This window comes from Liolophura sinensis, chromosome 6, assembly GCF_032854445.1.
Source record: "Liolophura sinensis isolate JHLJ2023 chromosome 6, CUHK_Ljap_v2, whole genome shotgun sequence".
In the NCBI taxonomy this organism is placed as follows: domain Eukaryota; kingdom Metazoa; phylum Mollusca; class Polyplacophora; order Chitonida; family Chitonidae; genus Liolophura; species Liolophura sinensis.
The window spans coordinates 80514286-80541430 of NC_088300.1; the positions used below are offsets into that span (position 1 = coordinate 80514286).

General features: G+C 40.1%; 1 protein-coding gene across 6 annotated transcripts in view; it reads left to right on the plus strand.

Moving 5' to 3' along the window:
* Positions 1-27145, plus strand: part of LOC135468969 (liprin-beta-1-like) — a 105446-nt gene that overhangs the window by 71478 nt on the left and 6823 nt on the right. For 4 of the 6 annotated variants that reach the window (XM_064747467.1, XM_064747470.1, XM_064747472.1 and 1 more), the window contains 17 exons: positions 7720-7851; positions 9687-9795; positions 10641-10703; positions 14767-14828; positions 15339-15423; positions 16113-16207; positions 16804-16885; positions 17398-17540; positions 18040-18060; positions 20915-21086; positions 21938-22049; positions 23520-23636; positions 24037-24187; positions 24548-24659; positions 24965-25053; positions 25538-25663; positions 26307-26438. In XM_064747467.1, the coding sequence (XP_064603537.1) occupies positions 7720-7851; positions 9687-9795; positions 10641-10703; positions 14767-14828; positions 15339-15423; positions 16113-16207; positions 16804-16885; positions 17398-17540; positions 18040-18060; positions 20915-21086; positions 21938-22049; positions 23520-23636; positions 24037-24187; positions 24548-24659; positions 24965-25053; positions 25538-25663; positions 26307-26438 (1803 nt within the window). Of the gene's footprint in view, positions 1-7719; positions 7852-9686; positions 9796-10640; positions 10704-14766; positions 14829-15338; positions 15424-16112; positions 16208-16803; positions 16886-17397; positions 17541-17840; positions 17853-18039; positions 18061-20914; positions 21087-21937; positions 22050-23519; positions 23637-24036; positions 24188-24547; positions 24660-24964; positions 25054-25537; positions 25664-26306; positions 26439-27145 lie in introns of all 6 variants that reach the window. The other 2 variants (XM_064747466.1, XM_064747468.1) reach the window with 2 other exon arrangements.

Here is a 27145-nt window from a genome sequence, read left to right on the forward strand (position 1 = left end):
GTGCCATTCCAGAGGTGTACCTCAACCATGGTGAGTGTGATCAGCATACTACAGTCCTAGAACCTCTGTACAGAGGGTAGGGAAGGTCAGTCATTTCATATCTCCTGTCCCCTGGCTCAGCTGGTTGATAAAACATGGAAAGATTACAGGCTCTGGGGACTGATTGATGCCTTTGTCACCAACCAGGGTCTCACCCTGTACTGCTCACTTTCACAGGTCTGGTCAGCCAGGGCTGATTCATTATCCCCTTGCCCTCTGATACTGTACATTGATCAGGTCATGGTCAGCACTTTCATGGCTGCCCACTGTGGTCACTTTGATTAGGATTGTGAAGGGCTCTGATTTGGTGTATACACTGTATGGCTTTCCCCTCTCTCTCTCTCTCTCTCTCTCTCTCTCTCTCTCTCTCTCTCTCTCTCTCTCTCTCTCTCTCTCTCTCTCTCTCTCTTTGTCTGACAGGCTTCTATTTACAATCTATACAGCAAGAGCAAGGTGTGGTGCTATTTGGAGAACTGTTTACTGCTTTGGCAACAGTATGTAACTTTAAGGTTGGGTCAAATAGAGCAGGTTTTAATGAACAGAATTCCTGCTTGCAAAATACTTACTCAACCCCCACTGGGAGCCTGCGTAACCAAGGAGGTTAGCACACCAGCGCAGCGCAATGACCCACGAGCCTCCCACCAATGCGGTCACTGTGAGTTCAAGTCCATCTCATGCTGGCTTCCTCTTCCGCCATATGTGGGAAGATCTGTCAGCAACCAGCAAATGGTTGTGGGTTTCCCCTGGTCTTAGCCCGGTTTCCTCCCACTATAATGTGGCCACGGCCGTATGAAATATTCTTGAGCACGGCGTAGAACACCTCCTCTCTATGGATTTGATTATGGTTGATAAAGACACCTCTGCCAAACTTCAAATCCCTAGAGTCCAATGATGTATTTGGTGTGATAGTATACGTATGTATATGTGTATAGGCCTTACATAAGCATACTGTATTTATATTGATGTAGTGGCATGTGCAAAAACTGCTGATCAGTGTTTGTTTTTCAATTTAAGCTGGACATATTTCCCCACAGATATGATGTCACTTACTTCCTACAAGTACCTTGCTAAGACTGCTGCATCAGTATTTGATAACTGACAAGCCACACCTGAGCAGGGTTATATTATGAACCACATTCCTGCAAAGTCCTGTCAGATGTATCCACATAAGGAGGAAGTGTATTAGGCTATGGGACAGGTGACCTCATGAACCCCCATGTGTTTACATCACCTTCTGCCACAGAGCATTTTTGTGTATGGCAGGGCTCCCATTTAATCATCAACTGTTAGCAGTAGGCTTGTAAACCACTTACTTGGGGGGGGGGGGGGGGGGGGGGGGCTCAAGGCACATTATCTGAGTGATTGTTCCCATTATCACAGCTACACATTATTCTATCTGGTGTAAATACAATCCACTTTACACAGAACTCATTTAACATGGAGTTTGTTGAATTGATTGTTGTTCCTGGCTTTGTAAGAGGAGATATGTAGGAGAGTGTTGTTGTTCTCAGCCCAACTGCTCTTACGGTTACTAATTAGGTCTGGATATGGAAATGCTGGTGGATACGGGTTGCCTCATACTGCAGTGTGGTGTGTTTGCTTGGGTGATTTCTGCTGCACTCGTTCTGCATGTAAATAGAGTATATTTTTTACGGTAACCTTTGTCGGCTTCCACAAAGAATTTACTTCTGGGACATGAATAGAAATTTCGTCATTTACACACATCATGTAACGGTAGATTAGGCCTTTTACCTGGATCAGACCAAGCCCTACCCAATTCACCTGATACATGCATTCCTGCACACAACAAAACATCTGAAAACTTCATGATGTTAAATATGAGCTAGTGTATATTGTGAACTTCTGCCTGGCAGGCTCTCTTTCAAGTACCAGTACATACTGTGTTATTCTCTGAATCTGCATACAAGTTCTTGCTGTGGGATTCTCTGAGCCTGTACACCAGCATAAGCTGTGTGATTATCTGAGTATGCATATCAGTACATGCGGTGTGATTGCCTGAGCCTATATATCAGTACATGCTGTGTGACTGGCTGAGCCTTTTATATCAGTACATGCTGTGTAATTGGCTGAGCCTATATATCAGTACATGCTGTGTGATTGGCTGAGCCTATATATCAGTACATGCTGTGTGATTGGCTGAGCCTATATATCAGTACATGCTGTGTGATTGTCTGGGCGTGTATACCAGTATATTCTGTGTGATTGACTGAGCCTGTATACCAGTACATGATGTGTGATTGTCTGGGCATGTATACCAGTACATGATGTGTGATTAGATGAGCGTGTATACCAGTACATGATGTGTGATTGACTGAGCCTGTATACCAGTACATGATGTTCGATTGTCTGGGCGTGTATACCAGTACATGATGTGTGATTGTCTGGGCGTGTATACCAGTACATGATGTGTGATTAGATGAGAGTGTATACCAGTACATGATGTGTGATTGACTGAGCCTGTATACCAGTACATGATGTGTGATTGACTGAGCATGTATACCAGTAGATGATGTGTGGTTGGCTGAGTCTGTATACCAGTTCATGATGTGTGATTGACTGAGCCTGTATACCAGTACATGATGTGTGATTGTCTGGGCGTATATACCAGTTCATGATGTGTGATTGACTGAGCCTGTATACCAGTACATGATGTGTGATTGGCTGAGCCTGTATACCAGTACATGATGTGTGATTGGCTGAGTCTGTATACCAGTACATGATGTGTGGTTGGCTGAGCATTTATACCAGTTCATGATGTGTGATTGGCTGAGTCTGTATACCAGTTCATGATGTGTGATTGGATGAGAGTGTATACCAGTACATGATGTGTGATTGACTGAGCCTGTATACCAGTTCATGATGTGTGATTGGCTGAGTCTGTATACCAGTACATGATGTGTGATAGACTGAGTCTGTATACCAGTTCATGATGTGTGATTGGATGAGTCTGTATACTAGTGCATGATGTGTGGTTGGCTGAGTCTGTATACCAGTTCATGATGTGTGATTGGCTGAGTCTGTATACCAGTTCATGATGTGTGATTGGCTGAGCAGGTATACCAGTACATGTCAGTCAGTATGTAGTACTAGGAAGGTGTGAACACTGTCATTCTGTTGCTAGATCCTCTTATCCATTGGGGGAGTGTTGGGGGGGGGGGGTTGTGGCTACAATCTGGTCTGTTTCCAGAACATGGCCTTGTTAAGCTGATGAGCTCCATATAACACAGACTCACATTTTAAACAGAAGGCAATCATATATTATATAATATAAAAAACGACAGCCTGGTAAAACCAGTACCAGCATATATACAAGCATCAGTGTGTTACCAGGGCCATATCTAGAGCCATTTTAGGTCCTGAAAACATTTGACTCTCAAACTGGTGGACCCCAAACTAGTCAATCTGTATTAACTCTAACAAGTAAATTGAACAAGTATATGGTGGTTTACGAACAAACTCCCTTCATTCACAGATTTAGAAGCTCTCAGAAAGCATCATTTGAGTTGTAAAATGTGTTTATGCAGGGCAACAATGTCAGCTGTAAAGTTTAGGATGAGAACCTTCAATGTCAGCTGTAAAGTTTAAGATGAGAACCTTCATTGTCAGTTGTCAAAATAAAACTGTGTCACATGTATAGAAATCAATAAGAGAGAAATAAGAGAAAAATTTATTTTCTCAGGGTGACAAATGATTAACATTTACTCTGTCAGTTACAAAAACTGTTCTTCCAAGAGGCCCTCTGACAGGGTGACAACACAAACATGCATTTACAAGCCAATATTAAGAGTACTGGCTGTATGGCTATGTTGTACTGGCTGTGTTGTACTGGCTGTGTTGTACTGGCTGTGTGGCTGCGTTTTACTTGCTGTATGTTTGTCTTGTACTGACTGTATGTCTGAGTAGCCTGTGTACTGTATAATGTGCTTGTGTAGATCTGTGAGACAGGCTGATGGTGTGCCTGACCTCTTACACCAGCCCAGGAAGTAGTGACCTGTAATGATTATCCCGAGTATGTGATGTCACTTCTGTGAGTGAGTGAGGGAATGGTGGTCCTAGCTGTGGATAATGTCTATACAGGATAACTTACATGTGCACCTCTTAGCCATACAGTTACAGGTCTGTGTTTGGTTGTCAGAATTTAAACAGGTAGTTCCCTGTTCTGTAACAGGAGAAAAGGAAAGGGTTTAGGACCATTGAACATATGATTGACTAGATCTGCCGAATAAAACATCTTTAACCACCTTGTTTATGCCTATATCATAATCCATGGGATCATGGATTATCCCTTGTGGTAGCTGCTCTATTGTTGTGCAGGGAATACAGGTTTTCTTTTTTTTTTTTTTAATCCAGAAGCGGTTCATTTTCTTCCTGTGTTGTTAAAGTTTATGACCATCCCAATTTATTGAGGAGTGTCTATTACAAGGATTTATGGACTCTTTTTATCTGGGAAAAATGTTGTTTATACAGAAATCAGCCTAACGTTGTTAACAATTTAGGACCGTTTTCAGATTATTGATGAGATATTTCTTTGTTCCTATCTTATTTCTTCCCTTTCTGTTATCTTGGCAGTTTTTTGACACTGTATGAGCTGACGTAGAATTCATTATCAGTGTTTGAAATCTGGCTGCAGCAAAAACAAGAGTGTTACATGTGTAAATAACACTTATTACCTATTAAAGGCACTGTACCGTTAATAAATTCTCAGCACAATTGATTGTACGATGGCATGCACAGCCTGCAAGCTATTTGTTCAGGGGTTGTGCCTCTAGCTTGTACTACAAAGTGTTTCTCGACTCAAGCATGAAGTGAACTATGCCAGCTTAGCCTGCCGAGTTGAAAGTGTTTTGCTGTGTACAACCCTGCTAGTTTATTTACTTATTGCTGCCTGTATGTATGGAGTGTTGAGGTCATGAGCTCTGGTGTCAGTGTATGACCAGGGTTTGCTGGTTGGATGGAGAAAAAGTTTGTGAATCTGGTATCCTTGTTAAGAGTTACCCTATCTAAGATTTGTTAGTTGAAGATCTTTGATTCTTGGCCTGATGCTGTTTGAGCTGTTGACATACTACTCTATACACTCTGTACACTTGTTAACTGTAAGCAGTTGGATTGCAGCATACTGGAAATGTCAAGGTTGAAATTACAGCAGGGTGAGGGCTTCAGGAAAAGAGAAATAGGACGTTCACAAATTAGGCTGACTTTTTACGACCTTCAGCTTCCCAATCATGCCATATGCCTTTACATGGACTGAAATCAGAAAAACAGAGTATTTCACCATAGCTGGCCCCAGTATCATTATTGCCTCAGATGAAATGATTAATAAATCAATTTACTAGCTTAATGAATATGCATAAGGAATAATTGCAGGAAGTTGACTTACAAATTGGATTGAAAAAAAAAATGCACACACTATTGATTTAATACAGTATAAGTATGAAAATAAGCAAGAGGGAATTATTATTGTGTCAGTACAAGTAAAATCTATGTGTAAATATGATATGACAGGAAGGATAGTGTTAAAATGCAGTCTTATACTCATCTTCTGTACTAAGATATATTAATTCACTTGTAGATTTCCTTGACCAAGCTTTCTGTGGATGATTAACATTGGGTCAGCTACATGTATGTAGTAATCTGTCACTAAGGTTATCTTGTACCAGCCATGTCGTATGGAAGCAAAAGGTTTTACTCCCAGCTTGTCCAGTATAAACACACACATCTGTACTTGTATTAAATAATCTTACCATGCACACAACTCGCAAATAATCTTGTTTTTTTTTTTTTGTTGTGAGTCCAATGTTTTTTCTATATTTCTGTGGTAATTAAACTGGATGTGTTGACTCACCTCTGTTGCCTTGTGTGGGAGTTAGCTGTGGGTTTAGGGTTACACTCTTATCTGCTCTCTACATTTCCACATCTCTACCCAAGTCTGGCTGCAGCTCCTCTTCCAGCTTACCTGTTACATCTGTCTTCATACATGTGGCCTGGAGTCCTGTGCTGCACTGGATATTCCCATGTGTACATGTAGCTCTCGCATGCTGTAGTAACAGAGTTAAATATAACATGGACTGATATACTGAAGTGACTCCTTGATGGAACACTCAGATGCCTGGTGCCACAGGTACTTACTACCAGTATACAGACGGTATAAACAAGATTAACCATCACTTCTTCAAATGTGTATCTATGTTCAACAGCCATATTCAATGTAGTACTGATAAAAGTATTCCTGGCCATATATACATGAAGACACTGGTAGTAATATTGATAAAGCTGGGTCATGCACTAGAATAATTAGCTGTAGACTTTCTGTTTGCCCAGACTTGTACATGACTGGAAGAGTAACCACACTCCCTTTGAGCAGCTGTATAATCAACATTGAACGTCAGTGACATTTTACTTTTTGAGTATTTAAAGACAAATGTAGCAGAAACGTTGGTACACAGCTACACATCAGGTACCCTAAACTCTTTAAAAATTAATTATCTTTAATTATTGCTGTCAGCCAGGAAATTATGACAATATTGGGAGGTTGCTATTACCCCGTCAAAGTATATGAAGCTAGCTATTACCCAGTCCCAAAGTATATGAAGCTTGCTATTACCCAGTCACAGTGTATATGAAGCTTGCTATTACCCAGTCACAGTGTATATGAAGCTTGCTATTACCCAGTTACAGAGTATATGAAGCTTGCTATTACCCAGTCCCAAAGTATATGAAGCTTGCTATTACCCAGTTACAGTGTATATGAAGCTTGCTATTACCCAGTTATAGTGTATATGAAGCTTGCTATTACCGAGTTATAGCGTATATGAAGCCTGCTATTACCCAGTCACAGTGTATATGAAGCTTGCTATTACCCAGTTATAGTGTATATGAAGCTTGCTATTACCCAGTTAAAGCGTATATGAAGCTGGCTATTACCCAGTCACAGTGTATACGAAGCTTGCTATTACCCAGTTATAGTGTATATGAAGCTTGCTATTACCCAGTTACAGTGTATATGAAGCTGGCTATTACCCAGTCACAGTGTATATGAAGCTTGCTATTACCCAGTTACAGTGTATATGAAGCTGGCTATTACCCAGTCACAGTGTATATGAAGCTTGCTATTACCCAGTTACAGTGTATATGAAGCTTGCTATTACCCAGTTATAGTGTATATGAAGCCTGCTATTATCCAGTTGCAGTGTATATGAAGCTTGCTGTTACCCAGTTATAGTGTATATGAAGCTGGCTATTACCCAGTCACAGTGTATATGAAGCTTGTTATTACCCAGTCACAGTGTATATGAAGCTTGCTATTACACAGTCATAAAGTATTTGAAGGTTCATTATTTTAATTGTCATCTTGGTGCTCCATAATATTATCGGGCATGCAGGGAGCTTTGTGTGCATCAAGAACACAGTGAATTGATTTACGTGCAGCTTCATGTAGAATTAGAGCAGTCCGTTGGAAATTAGATGGCCAGTGTTATTGCTCTATTAATTTCCAAATGTAGAATCTCCTGCATTCTACATTTGCACTATTGGCTGCAGAAAGGCATTGAAAATAGAGGACTAGCATTGAATTCTGATCTGTCCACACTAAAAGCCTATTGACCTTTTGCTGAACAGCATGTGTGATTTTTCTGTTGAAGTTTAATGATTTCTTGTTGATAGGAACTGCTGTCAAGAACATCTCTGGAGACGCACAAACTTGACCTGATGGCGGAGATTTCCACTCTGAAGATCAAGCTGGCCACGTCTGAGAAAGACAGGCGAATTCTGGAGGACAAGTACCAGTCAGCACAGGTCAGTAGTTTATCTGGAGAGATGACTCTCTGACCACCGGGTGGCCACGGTAGGCTCCTGAATGTAACGCACATTGTCGCTTGTACACCCACACCATGATATGACATTTGGTACCTGATGGCTCGAGGTACATGAACACATAAGTATTCTTGATACTTGAGAGTGTGCACGAAATCTGCCCAAACTGGACACTTTGTTGCAACTGTTGACATCAGTTTTGTGGTGCATGTGTCCATATCTGTGTGAACTCTCTGTCTATGTGAACACTCTGTCCATGTGAACACTCTGTTCATGCTCGTGTGAACACTCTGTCCATGTTTGTGTGAACACTCTGTCCATGTCCGTGTGAACACTCTGTCCATGCTCGTGTGAACACTCTGTCCATGTTTGTGTGAACACTCTGTCCATGTCCGTGTGAACACTCTGTCCATGTCCGTATGAACACTCTGTCCATGCTCGTGTGAACACTCTGTCCATGTTTGTGTGAACACTCTGTCCATGTCCATGTGAACACTCTGTCCATGCTCGTGTGAACACTCTGTCCATGCCCGTGTAAACACTCTGTCCATGCTCGTGTGAACACTCTGTCCATGCTTGTGTGAACATTCAGTCGACTCTGTCCTGAATATGGACCTGTGCCTTTGTTACATTGTAATCACACTTTAGTATTTTTCCTTAAAAAGTTTCCTCATTGATATGTGACTAGAAAACTTGAACAAGTTAACTGAGCCAGAATCAGATGTGTGTTTTCAGATATTCAGTTTTGATGTCATGGCATGGTTAATGTAAGCTTGAATAGTTCACCTGCTAGTTCTTATAAAGAGGGAACACTCACCTGACTTTGTTTACTTTTTGTCAACACTCACTGATGCAGAATCCATTTTGTTCTATGTAGTTTAAAATCAGTAACTCACATTGTGTTTACTCATGTATGTGAGTGTACAAGTTCATTTTAAGTCCATTTCATTTTAAGCTGATGAAGATGAGAAATACATTGAAGAATCATTGATCACTGAAATTAGTGTGTGAGATATTTGTTGTTCCATGGTGCAGCTGAATTGTGAGACATGTGGTAGCCTCTAGTATCTGATGCTGGCATCCAGGCTTCTGTCTAGGTGATGGATTATTACATGCCAGTTGTTACTGCCTTACAGCTGTAAGTTTCCTCTCAGGTTCACAGTTACATTATGGTATTGCTGTTTTAGCAATCCTTAGTTTAATCGATGCTTGCTCTGATGATATGCTTAACTGGTCCCACTAAGTTACTGACATGGTATTGCAGTGAAACTAGATCATCATTTAACCGGAACTCTTTGATGCTGCCCAATGGAGTCTAGAGACAATAAGTCTGTACAAACTAATATGAACAGAAAATCTTTAATGTGATTGATTTTTGGTAAAGAAAACTCCACTTAATTCCCTGCATTGATTCCTGTGTCAATAGATTTACTAACTCAAGACTGGGTCTCTTGTAAAGCAGATGGGAGTGAACCCAGCCTGTGGTTGACAAGCTGCAAAAAATAAAGCATTAACTATTTGTACTTGGATTAGAATGGATAATTATGTTTGAAAATACTTGCCTTTGTTCACCTGTCACCCCTCTGAAATATGCAGTGTTTATGACTTGACATTGTATGAGTAAAAATAACTGAAACTCCTGTGAGCGGTAACTCAGAAGTATTTGTGTGTGTATGCATGTGAAAACTGTTGTGACAATCTGTCAAGCAGGTGGTGAATATTAGTATGAAGTACATTTACACATTGTCCTGTATCACTGTTTGTTATAACGACTGACAGCTTTTTGATCGACCATTCTCGTTTTGTTTTGGCTGCAGTATCACATCTCTGACTTGGAGATGAAACTGAAGCTGAAAGATGCTGAAATTGCTGAGCTGAAACACCGCCTGGCCAGAAATGGGATTGTGATGTCCAGTGAAACATCAGGTAAAGTCGTCATGTGTCTTGTGTTCTGTTTGCCTGAGGAGAAGACATTTGCTACAGTAACACGCTTCACACTGTTCAAATCATGAAGAGAAAAGTTGATGGGGTTTGCTGTACATGGTTGTCTGACAAAAGTTGTTTGTTTGATTCATGTCACTGTCAGCAACATTCCAGTCATGTGCCGTGTACTTATTGGTTGAAAAGGGAAAATGTGCAAATGCAGGCTGTTTGTTTTTTGTTACGCAAAAATTTTGTATTGTCTCCGTTATGTGCTTACATGAATACATGTTTTGAATGGCTCAGCTTTTTTTGTCTTTGAATGTTTTGATCTCAAAAATTAATTAAGGCATGAATTAACACTTGTATCACATGAAATGAGTTTTTGGATAAAACATTTCTTTGCGATGTTGATGCTTCAGCTCTTTTCTGTTTTAACTCTTCACATCAGCCTTGGTTTTCCTACATGTAAAAGTACTTTTATAAACATATGTAAGGATTGATTGATGAAATTATGTAAAGACCTCTGTATGGTATTATCCTTGTTGTACTGTCCTTGGCCCCCATGCTGCGGTTGTTGGGTTGTGTCTGTGCTGATGGATGTTAGGGCTGGATTGCTGGAGATGTGAACCACCCAGAGACTGGCTCTTCTCTTCAAATACCATGCAGTTTTGTGTAAATCATCAGACAGAAATAAACTTGTAAGCTCATGTGGACAATGTAATGAGAACAACACTGGCCGTCTCACGCAGTTCAGAGTCCCTGGGCGTAATGAGGCAGTTGGATGCTTCTTGTTGGACAAACTAACTTCCAGTGTTTTACCATGGGGGGTTATTGATGGTTCTTTTCAGGTGATGTCTCTAAAGATCGCACTCTTGAAAAAGAGCGAACACTGGAAAGACTAAAACGGAAACGTAAGGCCTGATTGCTACGCCCTTGTCATCATCCAGAGTAGCATGTCCTCTTAACTTTTCCCTAACTAATTAACCATTGTGCTTGACTTCACTGTAGGGGGAAGAGTCTGAATCGTGTATCGCCATTGGCTGTGTCAGACACAGGTGAAAAACTGGGCAATTGTAGAGACACAGAGGCTGTCATTCAAACTGTTCACAGTGTTTTAGCCAAACATAAAGGACAGTGATAATGGAATATTCTATCTGGCATTCTATGACCTTTGCAGAAAGACAATTTAATGTAAAAGTCTGTATGGTGCATGTTTGCACCATCCTGACCAATTAAGGTGTTCCTGTTTGTACAAAGGCCATTGTATTTATGAAATGCTATTAAGTAGTCCTCACAGTCTGTGCTTTTGAGTGACAGGCCTACCTGTCCAAAGATGAACAGATTCCAGTAGTACTACCCACCTATACACACTTGGACTGTCTGGTAGTGTGATAAGTTCACCTGTCATCAATTCCATCCCTCCAAAACTGAGATAATCTCCATTTTGGTGAGACAGTGTTGCTCTGTAATTAGTGAATAGAATCATTTTGTCTTCATTATTAAGTCAGTGATTTCGAGTTAGTACAGTATTTGATGTTCTAATCTCACCTTCGGGGTTTTCCACGTCCAGGATCACCTCGTAAGCTATACCCCTTGATTTAATAACTTACAGGCATTTCCAGTGTTGTACATGTAATCTCCCAGCCAGATAAATATTACTATGTTTGAAAGTCTACATTGCATTTAGTGTACACTGTAAAACATCAGTGCATATTCAAAGAAGCCCGCCATCTAATGTTGACTGATTTGATTGAATGGAGTTGGAGAGGAATTCAAAACTTTGAGTTTCTAAGGTGTAGTGAAGGCCCATTCGATCATACTGTACTTGGTTGACTGGGTAATGGAGCCAGGAGATTCCTAGATGACAACTAGAATCAGTAGAGGTTTGAGAGTTTGCGAGACTAGGTGCTGCTAGCTGGTGATACACATAAAGACTCTTCCAGGCTTCACAGCAGTATGGTTGGTTCTGGGCAGTGCACAGTCTCACCATGGTCTTACTAACTCACATTATCCTCGGACTGCTAACCATAGTTATCTGCACTAATATGCCAGGGAATTCCCCCATCATGCTGGTGACAGATCATAACAGTACAAGGGGATTATATTCACGCTCATTCAGTAGAGGATTCTCCCATCTTGCTGGTGACAGATCATAATAAAATATGGGGATTGCATTCACGCTCATTCAGTAGAGGATTCCCCTATCATGCTGGTGACAGATCATAATAAAATATGGGGATTGCATTCACGCTCATTCAGTAGAGGATTCCCCTATCATGCTGGTGACAGATCATAACAGGACATGGGGATTGCATTCACGCTCATTCAGTAGGGGATTCTCCCACCTTGCTGGTGACAGATCATAATAAAATATGGGGATTTCATTCACACTCATTCAGTAGGGGATTCTCCCACCTTGCTGGTGACAGATCATAATAAAATATGGGGATTTCATTCACACTCATTCAGTAGAGGATTCTCCCACCTTGCTGGTGACAGATCATAAAATATGGGGATTGCATTCACACTCATTCTGTAGGGGATTCTCCTATCTTGCTGGTGACAGATCATAAAATATGGGGATTGCATTCACGCTCATTCAGTAGGGGATTCCCTATCATGCTGGTGACTGATCATAACAGTACATGGGGATTTCACTCACACTCACACAGTAGGGGATTCCCCTATCATGCTGGTGACAGATCATAACAGTACATGGGGATTTCACTCACACTCACACAGTAGGGGATTCCCCTATCATGCTGGTGACAGATCATAACAGTACATGGGGATTTCACTCACACTCACACTCACACAGTAGGGATTTCCCCCTCATGCTGGTGACAGATGATAACACATACTTGTAGGGATTTTGTGTTGACAGTCATACACTATGGTATTTCCTCATTACGGTAGTGAAAGATAACACATGGATTTTGTTCTCTCTCCAAAGATTAAGCTCACTCTGATGCTTTTGTTAACAGATAATAAGTTAATAAATTAATGGAGGTTGGTGAACCTTTGTACTATAGGTTTTTAGGACTGTGAATGTCCTGCATTTTACCTTAACAATTCTGTAATTAACAAACTTTAATTTTATGTTTTATTTATTTTTCTTGATTTTATAATTTTTGGGATATTATTATTGCTAAATAGATGTTTCTGTTCTACTAATTAAATTAACAAGCTACATCTACAGTTTAGAACTATCTTATTTTTTTCAGGTTTACTGACTTATATTACATTATTTCCTTGACTTCTTTTCTCTTAGATTGTCTTGATGTGTGTTGATTGATGTATTTTCGCCCTTATGTTTTGTATACCTACAGACAATATCTGTAAGTTTCTCCGCCTATTTCTTTACTCGTTTACTGCTGTAGCTGAATGCACTAAGGACTGTCCCTTCACAAAGTATTTTTGTGCTGACCTGTTGATTATTCCCTTAACTTTCCAATAGAACATGTATCAAACTATGCATCATCCCCAAAATGATAGTGTTATTTCTCTCTGATTCTCTTTAGTTTTATGCTTGTTATTAAATGTTTGTTATGATGTATGATTGCCTCTAAAATGTGTGAAAATAGGGGTAATTTGCTGAAATATCCCTTTTTGTGCCTTGTTTTGAGAATTTCTGTTATAAAGTTACGCATTAGCCATGTGAGAATTGTGCTGTGTTTGTGACAGTTTGCAGTCAAATAAACTCTTTTGTCTCAAAGCTGTTTCATTTGACAAGTCAGAGAAAACATATTCTGACTGGTTGTAGTTCTTGGCGATCATTTTTTTGGTATTTATTTTTTACAACTTAAAAAAAAATTTAGGTGACTCTCAATTTGAAAGATCTTGATCAGAAATTGTTCAGAAATTTAGCATGGAAAGAACACTTCAGGGTCATTGACAGGTATAAAGCCTAATGAGTGTTGATCGTCAGAAGCCTGTGCTGCCTGCATCATACAGTTGGTGGTATTAGGGTCATTTCTCCTGCCACTTTGCTCTGATTATAGAGTGCATCATCATGGTAGAAGTACAGCAGGAATTTGATAGAAAAACAAGCAAGGCAAGCATATTTGTGATTTAAGGTGATGTGGCCTCGTTTTGGTGGGTCACAGAGGAAGTAGGACAGCAGGGTCCAGTGGTCATCATATGGATCACTGTCAAAATGTAGGAAGTAAGCAGTTTTAGAGAGAGGTTAAATAGGGTATAGAGAATAGTTAACTTCAGATGAATGGTTGATGGTAGAGGTTGAGAACAGTAGCTATGACAATCTTGTGTTCACATACTACATCACAACTTCCTTTTAGATACATCCCCTCAGTCCCTCCACCCCAACCGACCCTCTTTCCCCTCTAAACAAGACGTTTTGGTCGCTGTCTGACATAGATTCTAGGAGGCTGCAGAGACTGTCGTTTTGCCTGGTATGGCCTGTAGCATGGGCTGATTATCACTATTCTTTTTCCTTTGATCTGAATATTTAAATGGTGTTTAAGGAGATTCCAGTTCTGCGGTATGCGACCCAGCGTCAGTGTGCTTTTGCCTCAGTCCACTGAAGGAATTAGTCTACTCCAGCTGAGTCCCCAAGGAGAAGTACTCAAGACAAATTGAAGGATTCCTTCTCTGTTAATTTCTCATTAGGCCACTCATTATTTGCCCAGTCAAATTCTGATTATTTTCTCCTCTGAGTGCAAATTGATAAATGGGTGTTGGATTAACGATTTACGGCCGCTTGTTCTTCCTGTATAGAGAAAACCAATACTGGATGTCATTATTCCAAAGCCCTGAAAACTGCGCCGAGACGTGTAAGCCATACCCCAGCTAATGAAGCTTGTAGTCACTTGGGCTCAGCAACTAAATCATATTACAGCTTCAATTTCCCCCATCACTGCTCGTTTGTCATTTTTAATTGATCCCCAGTTTTCTTTTTTTGGGTTATGTTTTATTTGGATTGTCATGACATTTTGTGACGTATTGATTTTTCAGAAACTGAAGTGGAGAAGTTAAAGAAAGCTGTTGACTCGCTGATGGTGTCCAATGAGGACAAGGTAGGGGTTGAGTGGAAGCAAATCAAGGCCAGAAGCAGAGAGTTCCTTGTACACAGGTCCTCTGTTTGGTTAAAATTAATTGTGTCACAGACTGTTTGCTGACTACTTATTTTATCATTACCAGTTCCATCAGCAAGCGTTTCTATAATTACTTGGCAGGTCTGTTTTTCAAGGTTAAACCAAAACACTTTTTCAAGTTGTATAAAGTGATTTTTGTCAGACAGATTTAATTTTTTGTACATGCTGAGCAGTCCAAAAGATTAATACCAAAGAGAATATAATTGATGTGATTGGTTATCCCGTTCTCTCTCAGCCACACAGAAACATTGTTGACCATCACATTAGCTGAGATTGGGAATGTTTGTGATTGTCTGGTGGAAACAGCTTAGGACGGGCATGTCAAGACACCTCCATCCTCATTGGTCTGCCAAGTTCATCACACCAGTGTTTTCACATAATCTGTTGTAAGTGTCATACATTTTCACAATTTTCACGACTTCTTACATACAGGATAAGAGGATAGATGACCTAAGGAAGAATCTGAGGAGGTACAAGAAGGTGGAGGAGATGGTAGTAAAGGCACAGGGCAGGAAAGGTAACTGTCAGATACTAGTATTCACACATAATCTCTTCTCCATGATATGTCAGACGAGAATGTGTGGTAAAATGAGGAATTGACCCCATTAACTGTTACATGCAAAAATTTTGTTTCATGATTGGTACCACAGACTTTTTTCTGAAATTTTTTTTGCTCCATGAAGATATGATAAATGTGTGCATAATAGCGGTTATCACACTGACAACTATTCAGCTTGTTTTGTGCTGGTTAACATATTCCAGAGTTTATTAAAGGATACATGAAATGCTTTGGCTTTATTTCCTAATGTGCAGATTGATTATCATGTGTAATGAAATACAATAGTGCAAACAAATTTTCAACTTTCACTTGTGGGGGTGGGGGGAGAGAGGGGAGCAAAAACGGCTTCAAAGTACAGTTTTCTTAAGGCCCATAATTTCTGAAAAAATCCATGGACGGAAAATATGCTTAGCACAGAGGGGTAATTAACACGCATAAAATACCCCTAAAATGAAAATGAAACAAAAATTCCAAGGTATAATTTTCTTCATTTGGCATGAAAACATAATCTTTGTAATATAGTTCCTCTTCATGTATCCTTTAAGTGTCTCACCGGTTAACTGTCCAGGTTTATTATCTCCCCTGTTTGTGTTATATACAGTTATCTCCCCTGTTTATCAACCACCGTTCCCTTGGTGTTGTTTCAGCTCTGGACGACCTCTTGATCCTGGATGATGACTCAAGCTCCACAAGCTCTAATGCACCATCCATCAACAACGACACTGTCAGGGACCACGCACAGGTATTATTTTTTTCATTGTATTTTTTCTTTTCTTGCTTTTTCTTCATTGGCTTTTTCACCACATCTTGAACATAATACACTATTAGTGTAATTGCCTCAAACGAAAGACTCATTTGAACTCACTTATGTCAGCACTTGCTTTTGGAATAATCAGGAGAACTGAATTTTAATGGTGAATAAAACAGGTAAGTATGCAGTTGTACATAGGTGTGAAAGCAAAGCTGTAAGTACGGTACCGATTACTAAATCTTCTTGAATGCTTGTCATTATATAATGCGACGTACATCTATAGGTGAATTCATCATTAAATTAAATTAAGATCGTTAAATTAAGATTTCGTTTACCAGAAAAGTTACCAGAGATTTTGTGGACCGTGATGAAGTTGCTAATAAAGTAGACTATTACAGGGTTTCCTAGTTTGCCACGTTCTGCCAATGAATAGTTGTCTGCATCTGAATCATGTTAATGGAGGTTGATAAATGTGCCTGGCATGGACCTCAGATACGCTCTTTGTAATTCATGTGCTAAATGGTTTGCTGTTGACACTGCTGCTGACCTCCCCGTGATTGATGCCTGACCTTTACATGTATTCACAGAACGGCCATATGGTGATGTCAGATGATGGGCGGTTCCACTCTAAACACGGTATGCCTCACCCTGCTGCCACAAGTACCCCAGGTAGGTCTGGGGCATCTCATGGCAGTCATCTCTTACATTTACCATTCTTAAAGCTTGAAACCTCAATGTTAACAAATGGACAGGTGTTAAATGATGGAGCCCAGTTACCTGACAGTTAAGCTTTGAGTACCTATACTGACTAGGGACAGGTAACTGTGTCCTTTCATATATTTGCTGCCGAGGGCGAAGCGAAAACAATTGCCTCACAGAATATGTGAAAGACTCACTCACTCACTCTGTGGTGATGCCTGTCTCTCAGTTCTTAACTTGGTAATTTTTCATACAAGTAAAAGTAATTCCCCTTCTCATTTTGTCAGATTGCCTTTTAACTTTTTACTTTTGTTCCAACGTGAATATGACCAGAATTTTGCGGACAAAGATAGCCTGATGAAGGGATTGAATCTAAACACAGTCATTTGGAGCGAAGAGTGTTATACAGTGACTACAAACATGTGTATTTCATTCATGGTGCTAGAAAGTCTTGTTGAATACAATGTTCTCTGTGTTGACAGTAAATTATGCAGACCAGCCCCAGTCCCACAAACCTCTTCACCATAACGGAGGCAGTCCCCCCTCAGTTATCTCCAGCTCCACCCCCACACGGACGATAGTACGGTCTAACAGCTTAGAGGACCTCAATCCACAAAAACCTAAGGTGGGCACAAGTCACAGGTCCTTCTTGCTCTACCCCAGTGGTTGGGGTTAGCCTTCTGTAACCCACCCTGGTTTGTACAGGAGATTTGCTAGCTAGCTTTTCCGGTGTGAAAACGGGTTTTATTCAGGTCATCTTACTTAGCCATGGGAGGAAGTGGAACAGTAACATGGGGTTTTGAACTTTAATCAGACTTGTTTAAGTAAAAGTCATTATACAGAACTGTGAGTGAAGAGAAGTTTGAATTGTTGTTAGAGTCAGAATGTGTTTGCAAGGACTGATGATTTTGTCTACCATTTGCAGACACGGGACCAGGTAATGAAAACTTAATGATTGAGTTATTTAGAGAATTGATTAAAACCACTATTAAAATCACTTATTTATTGACCCTTTTTGTTGATGTCATGTTATTGGCATGAACTAAAAGCATTGTTGACATTTTATTCCAGTTTTGTACTAACAGTGGTTTGTTATTTTTCCTGTGGTTTATTTCATATAATAGCAACCCATTCTGCCTTTCCTCGTGAGTATCCATAATAAACATTTTGATTAGCCGACATCCTAGCTTTATTAGCCAATGGAATGGCCCCTTTCCTAGCTCTGTACATTGCCACAATAGTAGAATGGCTGCTGCGTAAAGAGTTATGATAGGCTAACATGTACATGTAGGCAATGCATTTCTATTGGCTGCTGTTGTATTGACACCTTGTTATGGCTGGCTAATGCTTCACCTTCCAACTTCTGCCACATTGTACTGCTACAAGACACTGACATGTTCAGTGATGTTGAAATTATGAGAGAGAATAAAGTGTGCGCTGTTGCAGTAAGAATGATACTAGACGAATGCATGAGATTACTGAACCGTTACCAATGAATGTGTCATCCTGATTGACATGAAGGATGGTGGAAGCATGGCTGACTTGTATGAGCAACGTCACTGAACGGGAATGTTGTCTTGATGGGTTATCATACTGTAGTGAGAAAAACATTACTGGAATTATCCTCTTGGGTTAACATACTGTAATGAGGAAAATGTTATTGGGTTACTGGAATTATCTTCATGGGTTAACATACTGTACTGAGGAAAACATTACTGGATTACTGGAATTATCTTGATGGGTAAAGATACTGTACTAAGTTGCCTGCTGTGATGAACTTTGGAATCAGGAAGTGATTGTAGGTGACAGTCTGTACCCTGGATCCAGTGATCCCTGATATTATAAGTCAGAACAGTAGCATGATGTATCATAACATGTAGATTATCTGTATGTTATAACTGTTCTGCGTTCTAATGGCTTCTCTTGCATGATTACAGCCCTTAAGTCGTGAGGTTTAGGGTTTCTGGGAAGAGTCAAAAAGTGGACCATGGCATAAGCCAGATTTCCCCAACTCAATATCCTGACCTGAGATATTGATGAGTTTTTTTGTAAAACACAGTAAATTTATTAACACATAAATAATCATGGTATATGCCTATTGAGCTTTGTACAAAACTGTTCACAGCAAATGTGCAATTTGTAGGCGTACTTAAATTTGCAGAAAAATACACAGTTTTCACCAAATTGTGTTTATAGCACAGCAGTTGTTTCTGATAATAAACATATTTCACGGTGTCTTTTGGGGTGTACGTAGCATCTTTACTGTAACATGGAGACGAGGTGTGGTTGTAGTTTTTAGATGTGACTGTGTAGAATTGTGTGCATCTTCATATATAGGGATGTTGTTGAAGACTTAACTAGCCTGCTGTGTGAGTTGTAGTTATATGCGTATACCTAACCTGTTGTTGACTGGAAGCACTCTTATGTTTGTGTTGTACTTGGCTGAGATCTACAGTCCTACATGTAGGCTGACTCCTATTAACACTGTCTAGATTGATGACTGATTGGTAAATAGGGTGTGTACATATGTATGTTAGTATCCCCCCACCCCTCCCACTTAAATATAAAGGATAAATGTAGTCTGATCAAAGAGAAACTGTTTTATTTTCTCCCAGTTCTCAGTACAACATGAATGTATCAGGAGCTACATATGGTTGAGTTGCTTTCATATTAACGCCCTGATAGGGCAGTTAGTATTTAGCCTTTCATTGTAGTCTTAGTAACACTTAACTGTCCTGGTCTTGTGTAACATTGATAGGGTGTTGTTGTTGTTGAGGGCTGGAGACAAACAAGTAGTATGTGTTGTCTGTAGATCTGGATCTTGGTAGCGAGAAACGTGACTGTTGTAGTAGATGGTTTGTAAATCTTGTAACAACTATATTGTGGAGATACCTAAATTTGTAAACATTCTGCCTTTGTCTACTGTTATTGTGTGCTTTGTTTACGCAGAGCTGGCAAAATCTGTTTTGATACTTTGCTTCAATTTTCTGAGAAGTTAACCTGTCAACAGCTTGTCAGAGACTCTTGCTTTTAGGATCTTAACAAAAGTGTTTTAGACTGCTACAGGATCCAGCCTACATATACTCCTCTCCATTGTAAGGTTTGATAAGACCAGTTCTGATGTCTTTGTGTATAGATTGAACTCTTCTTTTAGCAGCAGTTGTGTGTATCCTGAACAGGTTTGGAGAAGCAGAGACAATTACTAATTAGGCCGCCATGACTAATCATTGTTGTGGGTCATCATTATCCTGTATTCTTAAAAGAACTGACATTTTAAGCGGCATCATATTACTAAAAATGTTTTTATCATCTATGTAAACTCAGGTAACTTGATTGTGATTTATAAGAATTTAAAGACAAAGGGTATGAAGGAGAGTGGTATATGACTCCGTGACTATTGGATGACTCCATGACTATTGGATGACTCCATGACTATTGGATGACTCCATGTTATTGTGCTTATAGTTTCCAAGGGAAAGAAACACAAAATAATGAAGCCCCCAGGCAATGTCACCAAATAGGCAGCTAAAAACAGTATCTGATACCAATAAATCATTTAGTTATGTCTAATATTTGTTTAAAGCAATTAAAACACACTGAAATGTAGACAGCGTACAGTAGACTATAAGAATGTGTCGAGTACTGATCACATCACCCCGGTGTTTTGCTCCTTTATCTTTGTTTGTGGATTCATGTATTGTTTCCAGTGTCTTGATCTTGACTTATGCTTCAGTCTGAGTTATTGAGCAGGTAACTAAGAACTCCTGATGTTGACAAGAATTGAGCAGATAACAAAGAACTCCTGATGGTGACAGGAATTGAGTAGATAACTAAGAACTCCTGATAGTGACAGGAATGGAGCAGATAACAAAGAACTCCTGATGATGACATGAAATGATGAACATCTACCTGTATGATATTCCACACATTAGTTTTCCTTAAACCATTCAAGTTGTGGTTTTACTTCATTTGGATTAAACTGTTGTGTTTGTCTTTCAGACCCCTCCTAACTCCAAGCGACATAACATACAGCCTGGCTATGGTACGTTACCTAAAGAACCCAGTGTCGAAGATCGTGACAAAAAGCCAAGAGGCTTGCCAACACTTGGTAAAACTTTTTTGCGAATAAAGTCGGGGAAACGGAGCTGCTCTGCGCCTAACCTTGGTGAAGGTTATACAAATTTACATTGTCGGCATGACAACGATCACCTGATGATCAGCATGGCCACTTGGGATTTATCCCCATGACAACCGTAGTCATAGGAACCAGAGGCATGAAGTCAGAAACGAGCATGAAGTGTTCTCCGTGAATTATATTCTAATAAATTCCATAAGTGTGACTAATACTGTCAATTTTACCAGCTGATTACTCCTCTTTATATCCTAAACAGTGATTTGCAGGATCTACCCATGAGTTTTTGTTGAAATCAGACTGTAACAGCTTGTACTTGTACAGTGTTGCTGATCACATGCATGTTAGACATACAAACCTCTCTCCCATTATACCAAAGACTATGGCATCAAATATATACCTTATATATGTCCTCTCACATATTCAACTCCCTTCCGACTTACATTACATACTTTGTCAAGTGTCTTGGAAGCGAGAGTAAAAGGATGTGGACTTGTATAATCCCAGCATGTTTTAGTGTCCTCTCCATAATAAACCACTGTTTTCAATGTGACATTTGTGAAAACAGAGGCACCTGCTTGTATTACACCTGTCTAACATGGATGCCCGGTCTAACATGTGTTACCAGCCACTTCTCAGTCCTTCATAAACTCTGAACGTATTGATAAACGTTTAATGGATACTATTTTGTTCAGCAGGGATAAAGAGCTTTTCAGAAATTTCTGTACTTTATGGGACATGTGTTTCTCTGTTAAACTGAGATGAAAGTCCAGTTATGTTGGTTTTGTTACTGAAAGCATTACTGTTTCATTTGTTTTTTTTTTTTTTAGAAAAGAGAACATTAGGAGACATAAATGAACATAATGATTCATCTACATGTGCTGTTGCAGTGAGCTCAGAAGAGAGTGATGAAATTCACCACAGATATGCAGGCATCGCGAATGGAGGAACAGTACCATACGAGACTAAGAAAAAGAAAGGCTTACGAAGGTTCTTTGGGAAGTAAGTGAGAATTTTTGTAATGATGTGGTTCTGCGGCTAACCCCAGAGCTTCAGGCTTCAGATACATTGTCTCTGTAATGTAGCTGTTCAACGTGGGAGAGAAACAGTACAAGTCTGCACAGTTGTGTGTACTGTCAGGTAGTCCTTCCCCACCCTGTCGCAGACAAACTGACACAACTCAGTGAAAAACTATAGTAAATGTATCCTTTTGTAGCTTTTCAACGTGGGAGAGAAACAGTACAAGTCTGCACAGTTGTGTGTGCTGTCAGGCAGTCCTTCCCCACCCTGTTGCAGACAAATTAACACAACTCACTGAAAAACTATAGTAAATGTATCGTTCAGTGTTAACTGCTGATAAGGCCACGTGGATAAACTGTGAGGAATCTCTCCTCATGCAGATGACTGAAGCCGTTTGTCTACTACCTCTGCTGAAAGAACTCACAAATCTGATACAGATGGATCAATAACTTCATCCTGAATGACAAAGGGAAACAACTGTAACATCATTGGTTGTAAAATGTGGTTATAAAGTTGCTGTGAATGATTGAACGAACCAGGAAAGTGAATACAGACCAAATTTTGCCACATTCGATGATAAGAGATCGTGTTTCAAGTGAGGAGACTTTATGGTCCAGTTGTGGACAATTAGTGATGCAAGGTATTGCTGAAGTTTTCATTTCGCTGGAAATGCATGGCTCGGTAGTTGACAACCTACCCCTTGTAAGTTACCTCCACTGTGACAAATGCAATTTTGTACTTGTTTGCCATGGTATTTTTCCCATACTAAGCACTCATTGGTGAGCACAGATAATGTCATTTTTCACTCGGACAGAGCTATGGGTTCATGGATTCAGATGGTCACAGATAATATCACTTTTCACTCGTATCAAAAACTGAGTGTCTTTGAACAGAGCTATGGGTTCATGGATTCAGATGGTCACAGATAATATCACTTTTCACTCGTATCAAAAACTGAGTGTCTTTGGACAGAGCTATAGGTTCATGGATTCAGATGGTCACAGATAATATCAAATTTTACTCGTATCAAAAACTGGGTGTCTTTGGACAGAGCTATGGGTTCATGGATTCAGATGGTCACAGATAATATCACTTTTCACTCGTATCAAAAACTGGGTGTCTTTGGACAGAGCTATGGGTTCATGGATTATGATGGTCACAGATAATATCACTTTTCACTCGTATCAAAAACTGGGTGTCTTTGAACAGAGCGTTTGGGTTCATGAACTGGGTGTCTTGGGACAGGTTCATGGGTTCATGGATTCAGATGATCTGTCTTGGAGAGATTAGGATAAGGAGGATTGTCCTACGCCTTAAACCTGATTAGGCTTCCTTAATTATGTGGCCTGTCATGAAATATCCATCTATGAAATTCATCACTAGCTGTTGTATGTGTTTGAGTCCTTGTATACTGTTGTCATTTTTGTATATATGTTCATATTTGTATTGCAGATTGAAGAGGAGCAGTTCCCAAAACCTTGGAGACAGGCCTGAAGAGTTTAAGCGTGGAGGTGTGAGGGCCACGGCTGGACCTAGACTCGGCTGGTCCAGGGATATCAAGGGACCAGGGTAAGTAGACTCTCAATTACTCCATCTAGCTTCTGGATGATGGCTTACACATGGCTTAGGCTGAAGTGCAGATGGTCGTGGGGTTACCCCGGGCTCTGCCCGGTTTCTTCCCACCATAATGCTGACGTATAAGTGAAATATTGTTGACTTAAAACATCAATCAGGTCAATAAATAAATAAAATAAATAAATGAATTTTCATTTTAAAGAATTCATGCTGGCCTCTGAATTCAGACTTCAGCTAAATAATCATTTATAAAGTAAAGCTAATTGTTTGTACACACCGGGGAACATACCATTCCAAAAAGCAGTGTATATGAGGTATTATGAGAGAACAAATTTGAGAGCTAAGCTTGACATTGGTAAAGTTGTTATTATATGCCTGCTGTGCTGGGTTTTAGGGACATGAACGTCCCATTTGCGCGCTGGGACACAGACCGAGTGATGTCCTGGATGCACGACATCGGCTTGAACATGTATGTGGCTGATTGTCGGCGTTGGGTGAAGAATGGAGAGCAGCTTTTGCGAGCCTCTCCACACGACTTGGAAAAGGTAGGTAATACATACAGAGGTCATGTTCAGGATGTTACAGCCAAAGTATAATGCACGCTTTATGAGGTGGTATTACGTTGTCATACATGGACACCTTGTGAGAGATAAGAATTGACCCTGGCACACTTACTGACTGATATGGAGTACAGGAGCTGAATGTAAACTTTCCATTGATGTGAAAATATAATTAGAACCATATCACCAGAAATACATGTGATGATACACCTCCCTGACAGCTGGCACTTCACTGGCTCCAATGCCTTCATGAAGTTACACCCATTTATATCCCTGTGTATAATAGCTCCTGCTGAAGTAAAATTGTTTACATCTGATGTAACCACAATCTCTGTTCTTTTGCAGGAGTTGGGTTTGAAGAATCCCCTTCACAGGAAAAAGTTACAGCTGGCATTACAGGCTGTAGGTTCAGGCTCCACGGATAAGTTTGGGGAAATTGACCAAGACTGGGTGACAAGTAAGTACCACCAAAGCTCACCTTCACACATCCTATGGATATAATCTCACTGGACAGAGATGTCCCTTAACCAATGTTATCTGCAGTTCTTTTGTGACTGTACTTCAGGAACTATGTCTGGTACCTAGTAAGGTGCAGCGGGTTGATGACCAGTGATGCTGATCACTAGCGTATAAACAAAATATTCTTGAATGCCATAAAATACCAATGATGCAAATAAATCTGGACAATTTTTTTTTTAGATTTGCTTGCTTTAATGGTTTAATAGTGCATTTTGTTTATTTTATTGTTCTCCTTTGTTGCAGAGTGGTTAGATGACATAGGACTTCCCCAGTACAAAGATAGTTTTTATGATGGCAGAATGGATGGGAGAATGTTGCACTATTGTACAGTGGTAAGGATAACATTGCATTCTGGTATAGCGGTAAGAACAGTTTGCACTATTGTACAGTGGTAAGGATAACATTGCATTATGGTATAGCGGTAAGAACATTTTGCATTATTTTACAGTGGTAAGAATAGCATCGCATTAGTGTACAGTGGTAAGGACAGTGTTGCATCATTGTCCTTATGAAGTTCATTTTCAGGTATCTAAAACATATTGCATGCACATTATGCATTGCTGACAGTAAAAGTGTTTTTAATATATTTTTCTCAGGAAAGCAATATTTTCAACATGCATTGTACTAATTTTAAGAGGCTTTAAATTTATGTGCTTTATGGTTCAATACCTGTCTTAGGGAAGACAAAATACACTATTAAGTGAATGCTAAAATAGTATGTTGTGCCTGTGTGTGTAGTTCTCACCTGTGTGTGTGTTGGTCTTACCTATTACACCTGTCTGTGTAGTTCTCACCTGTTTAGCCATGTGTTTGTAGGAGGACCTGTTACACCTGAAGGTAACAAGTGAGCTTCATCACACCAGCATCAAGCGTGGAATACAGATCCTACGACTGAACAACTTCAACCCCACTTGTCTGAGACGCAGGCCCTTACCAGAGGAGGTGAGGCCATGAGTATATGTCAGTTATGTCTAACATTACTGGGTGACCCTTACCTTATACCTTTGTTACAAGAGCATCCCCTTGTGTTAGATCTGTATTAGGATTTTTATTTTTTTTTTTTTTGATTGGTGTTTTACGCCGTACTCAAGAACATTTCACTTATACGACGGCGGCCAGTATTATGGTGGGTGGAAACCGGGCACAGGCCCGGGGTAAACCCACGACCATCCACAGGTTGCTGGCAGACCTTCCCACATACGGCCGGAGAGAAAGCCAGCATGAGCTGGACTTGAACTCACAGCGACCGCATTGGTGAGAGGCTCCTGGGTCATTACGCTGCGCTAGCGCGCTAACAGACTGAGCCACGGAGGCCCCTCTGTATTAGGAAGCTCTGATAATTATGTGAACCTAAAATCAATTTCTAATGATATGAGAGGATGAAAAAAAAAGCAGGCATGATGAAAATTGTTTTTTGTGCTGAAAACATCAGTTCAGAAAGGTGAGAAATTGTTCTAGTTAGCTGTGTGTAACACGGCATGTAAGCACCTCTACATCTGCTCAGATATTTTCTGCTGTGTTGTGATATGGTGCTGGTAGTTCAATGCATGCATTCTCGGCTAACATCTGACCTTGTGTGTTGCAGGCAGAGGTTCAGGGTAAGCCACAGTACGTGGCCTTGTGGACCAACCACCGAGTGATGGAGTGGCTGAGAACCATAGATCTGTCAGAGTACGCCCCTAACCTCAGGGGCAGTGGGGTGCACGGGGCACTCATGGTAAGTACATAAGCATTTAACACCAACCAATTACACCAAACCAACACCCACTTTCGCCAAAGCTGGTGGGAATTTTGGGCTAGTTTTTAGATTCTTCAAACTGATAAAATTTTTACAGGAAAATGAAATAGTGTAAAAGTTTACCCAGGGCTTAAACCGATGAGTCCATATAATAGTTGAAATAGATTTGGCTGTGTTGCCACATTGAACTAACTGTGTGTTTACATCTACACTGGAATATGGCATAAAACACCAGTCACATAACAAACGTGCTGTGTTGCCACATTGCACTAACCCTGTGTTTACATCTACACTGGATTATGGCGTAAAACACCAGTTACATAACAAACGTGCTGTGTTACCACATTGCACTAACTGTGTGTTTACATCTACACTGGATTATGGCATAAAACACCAGTCACATAACAAACGTGCTGTGTTGCCACATTGCACTAACCCTGTGTTTACATCTACACTGGATTATGGCATAAAACACCAGTCACATAACAGACGTGCTGTGTTGCCACATTGCACTAACTCTGTGTTTACATCTACACTGGATTATGGCATAAAACACCAGTCACATAACAGACGTGCTGTGTTGCCACATTGCACTAACTGTGTGTTTACATCTACACTGGATTATGGCATAAAACACCAGTCACATAACAAACATGCTGTGTTGCCACATTGCACTAACTCTGTGT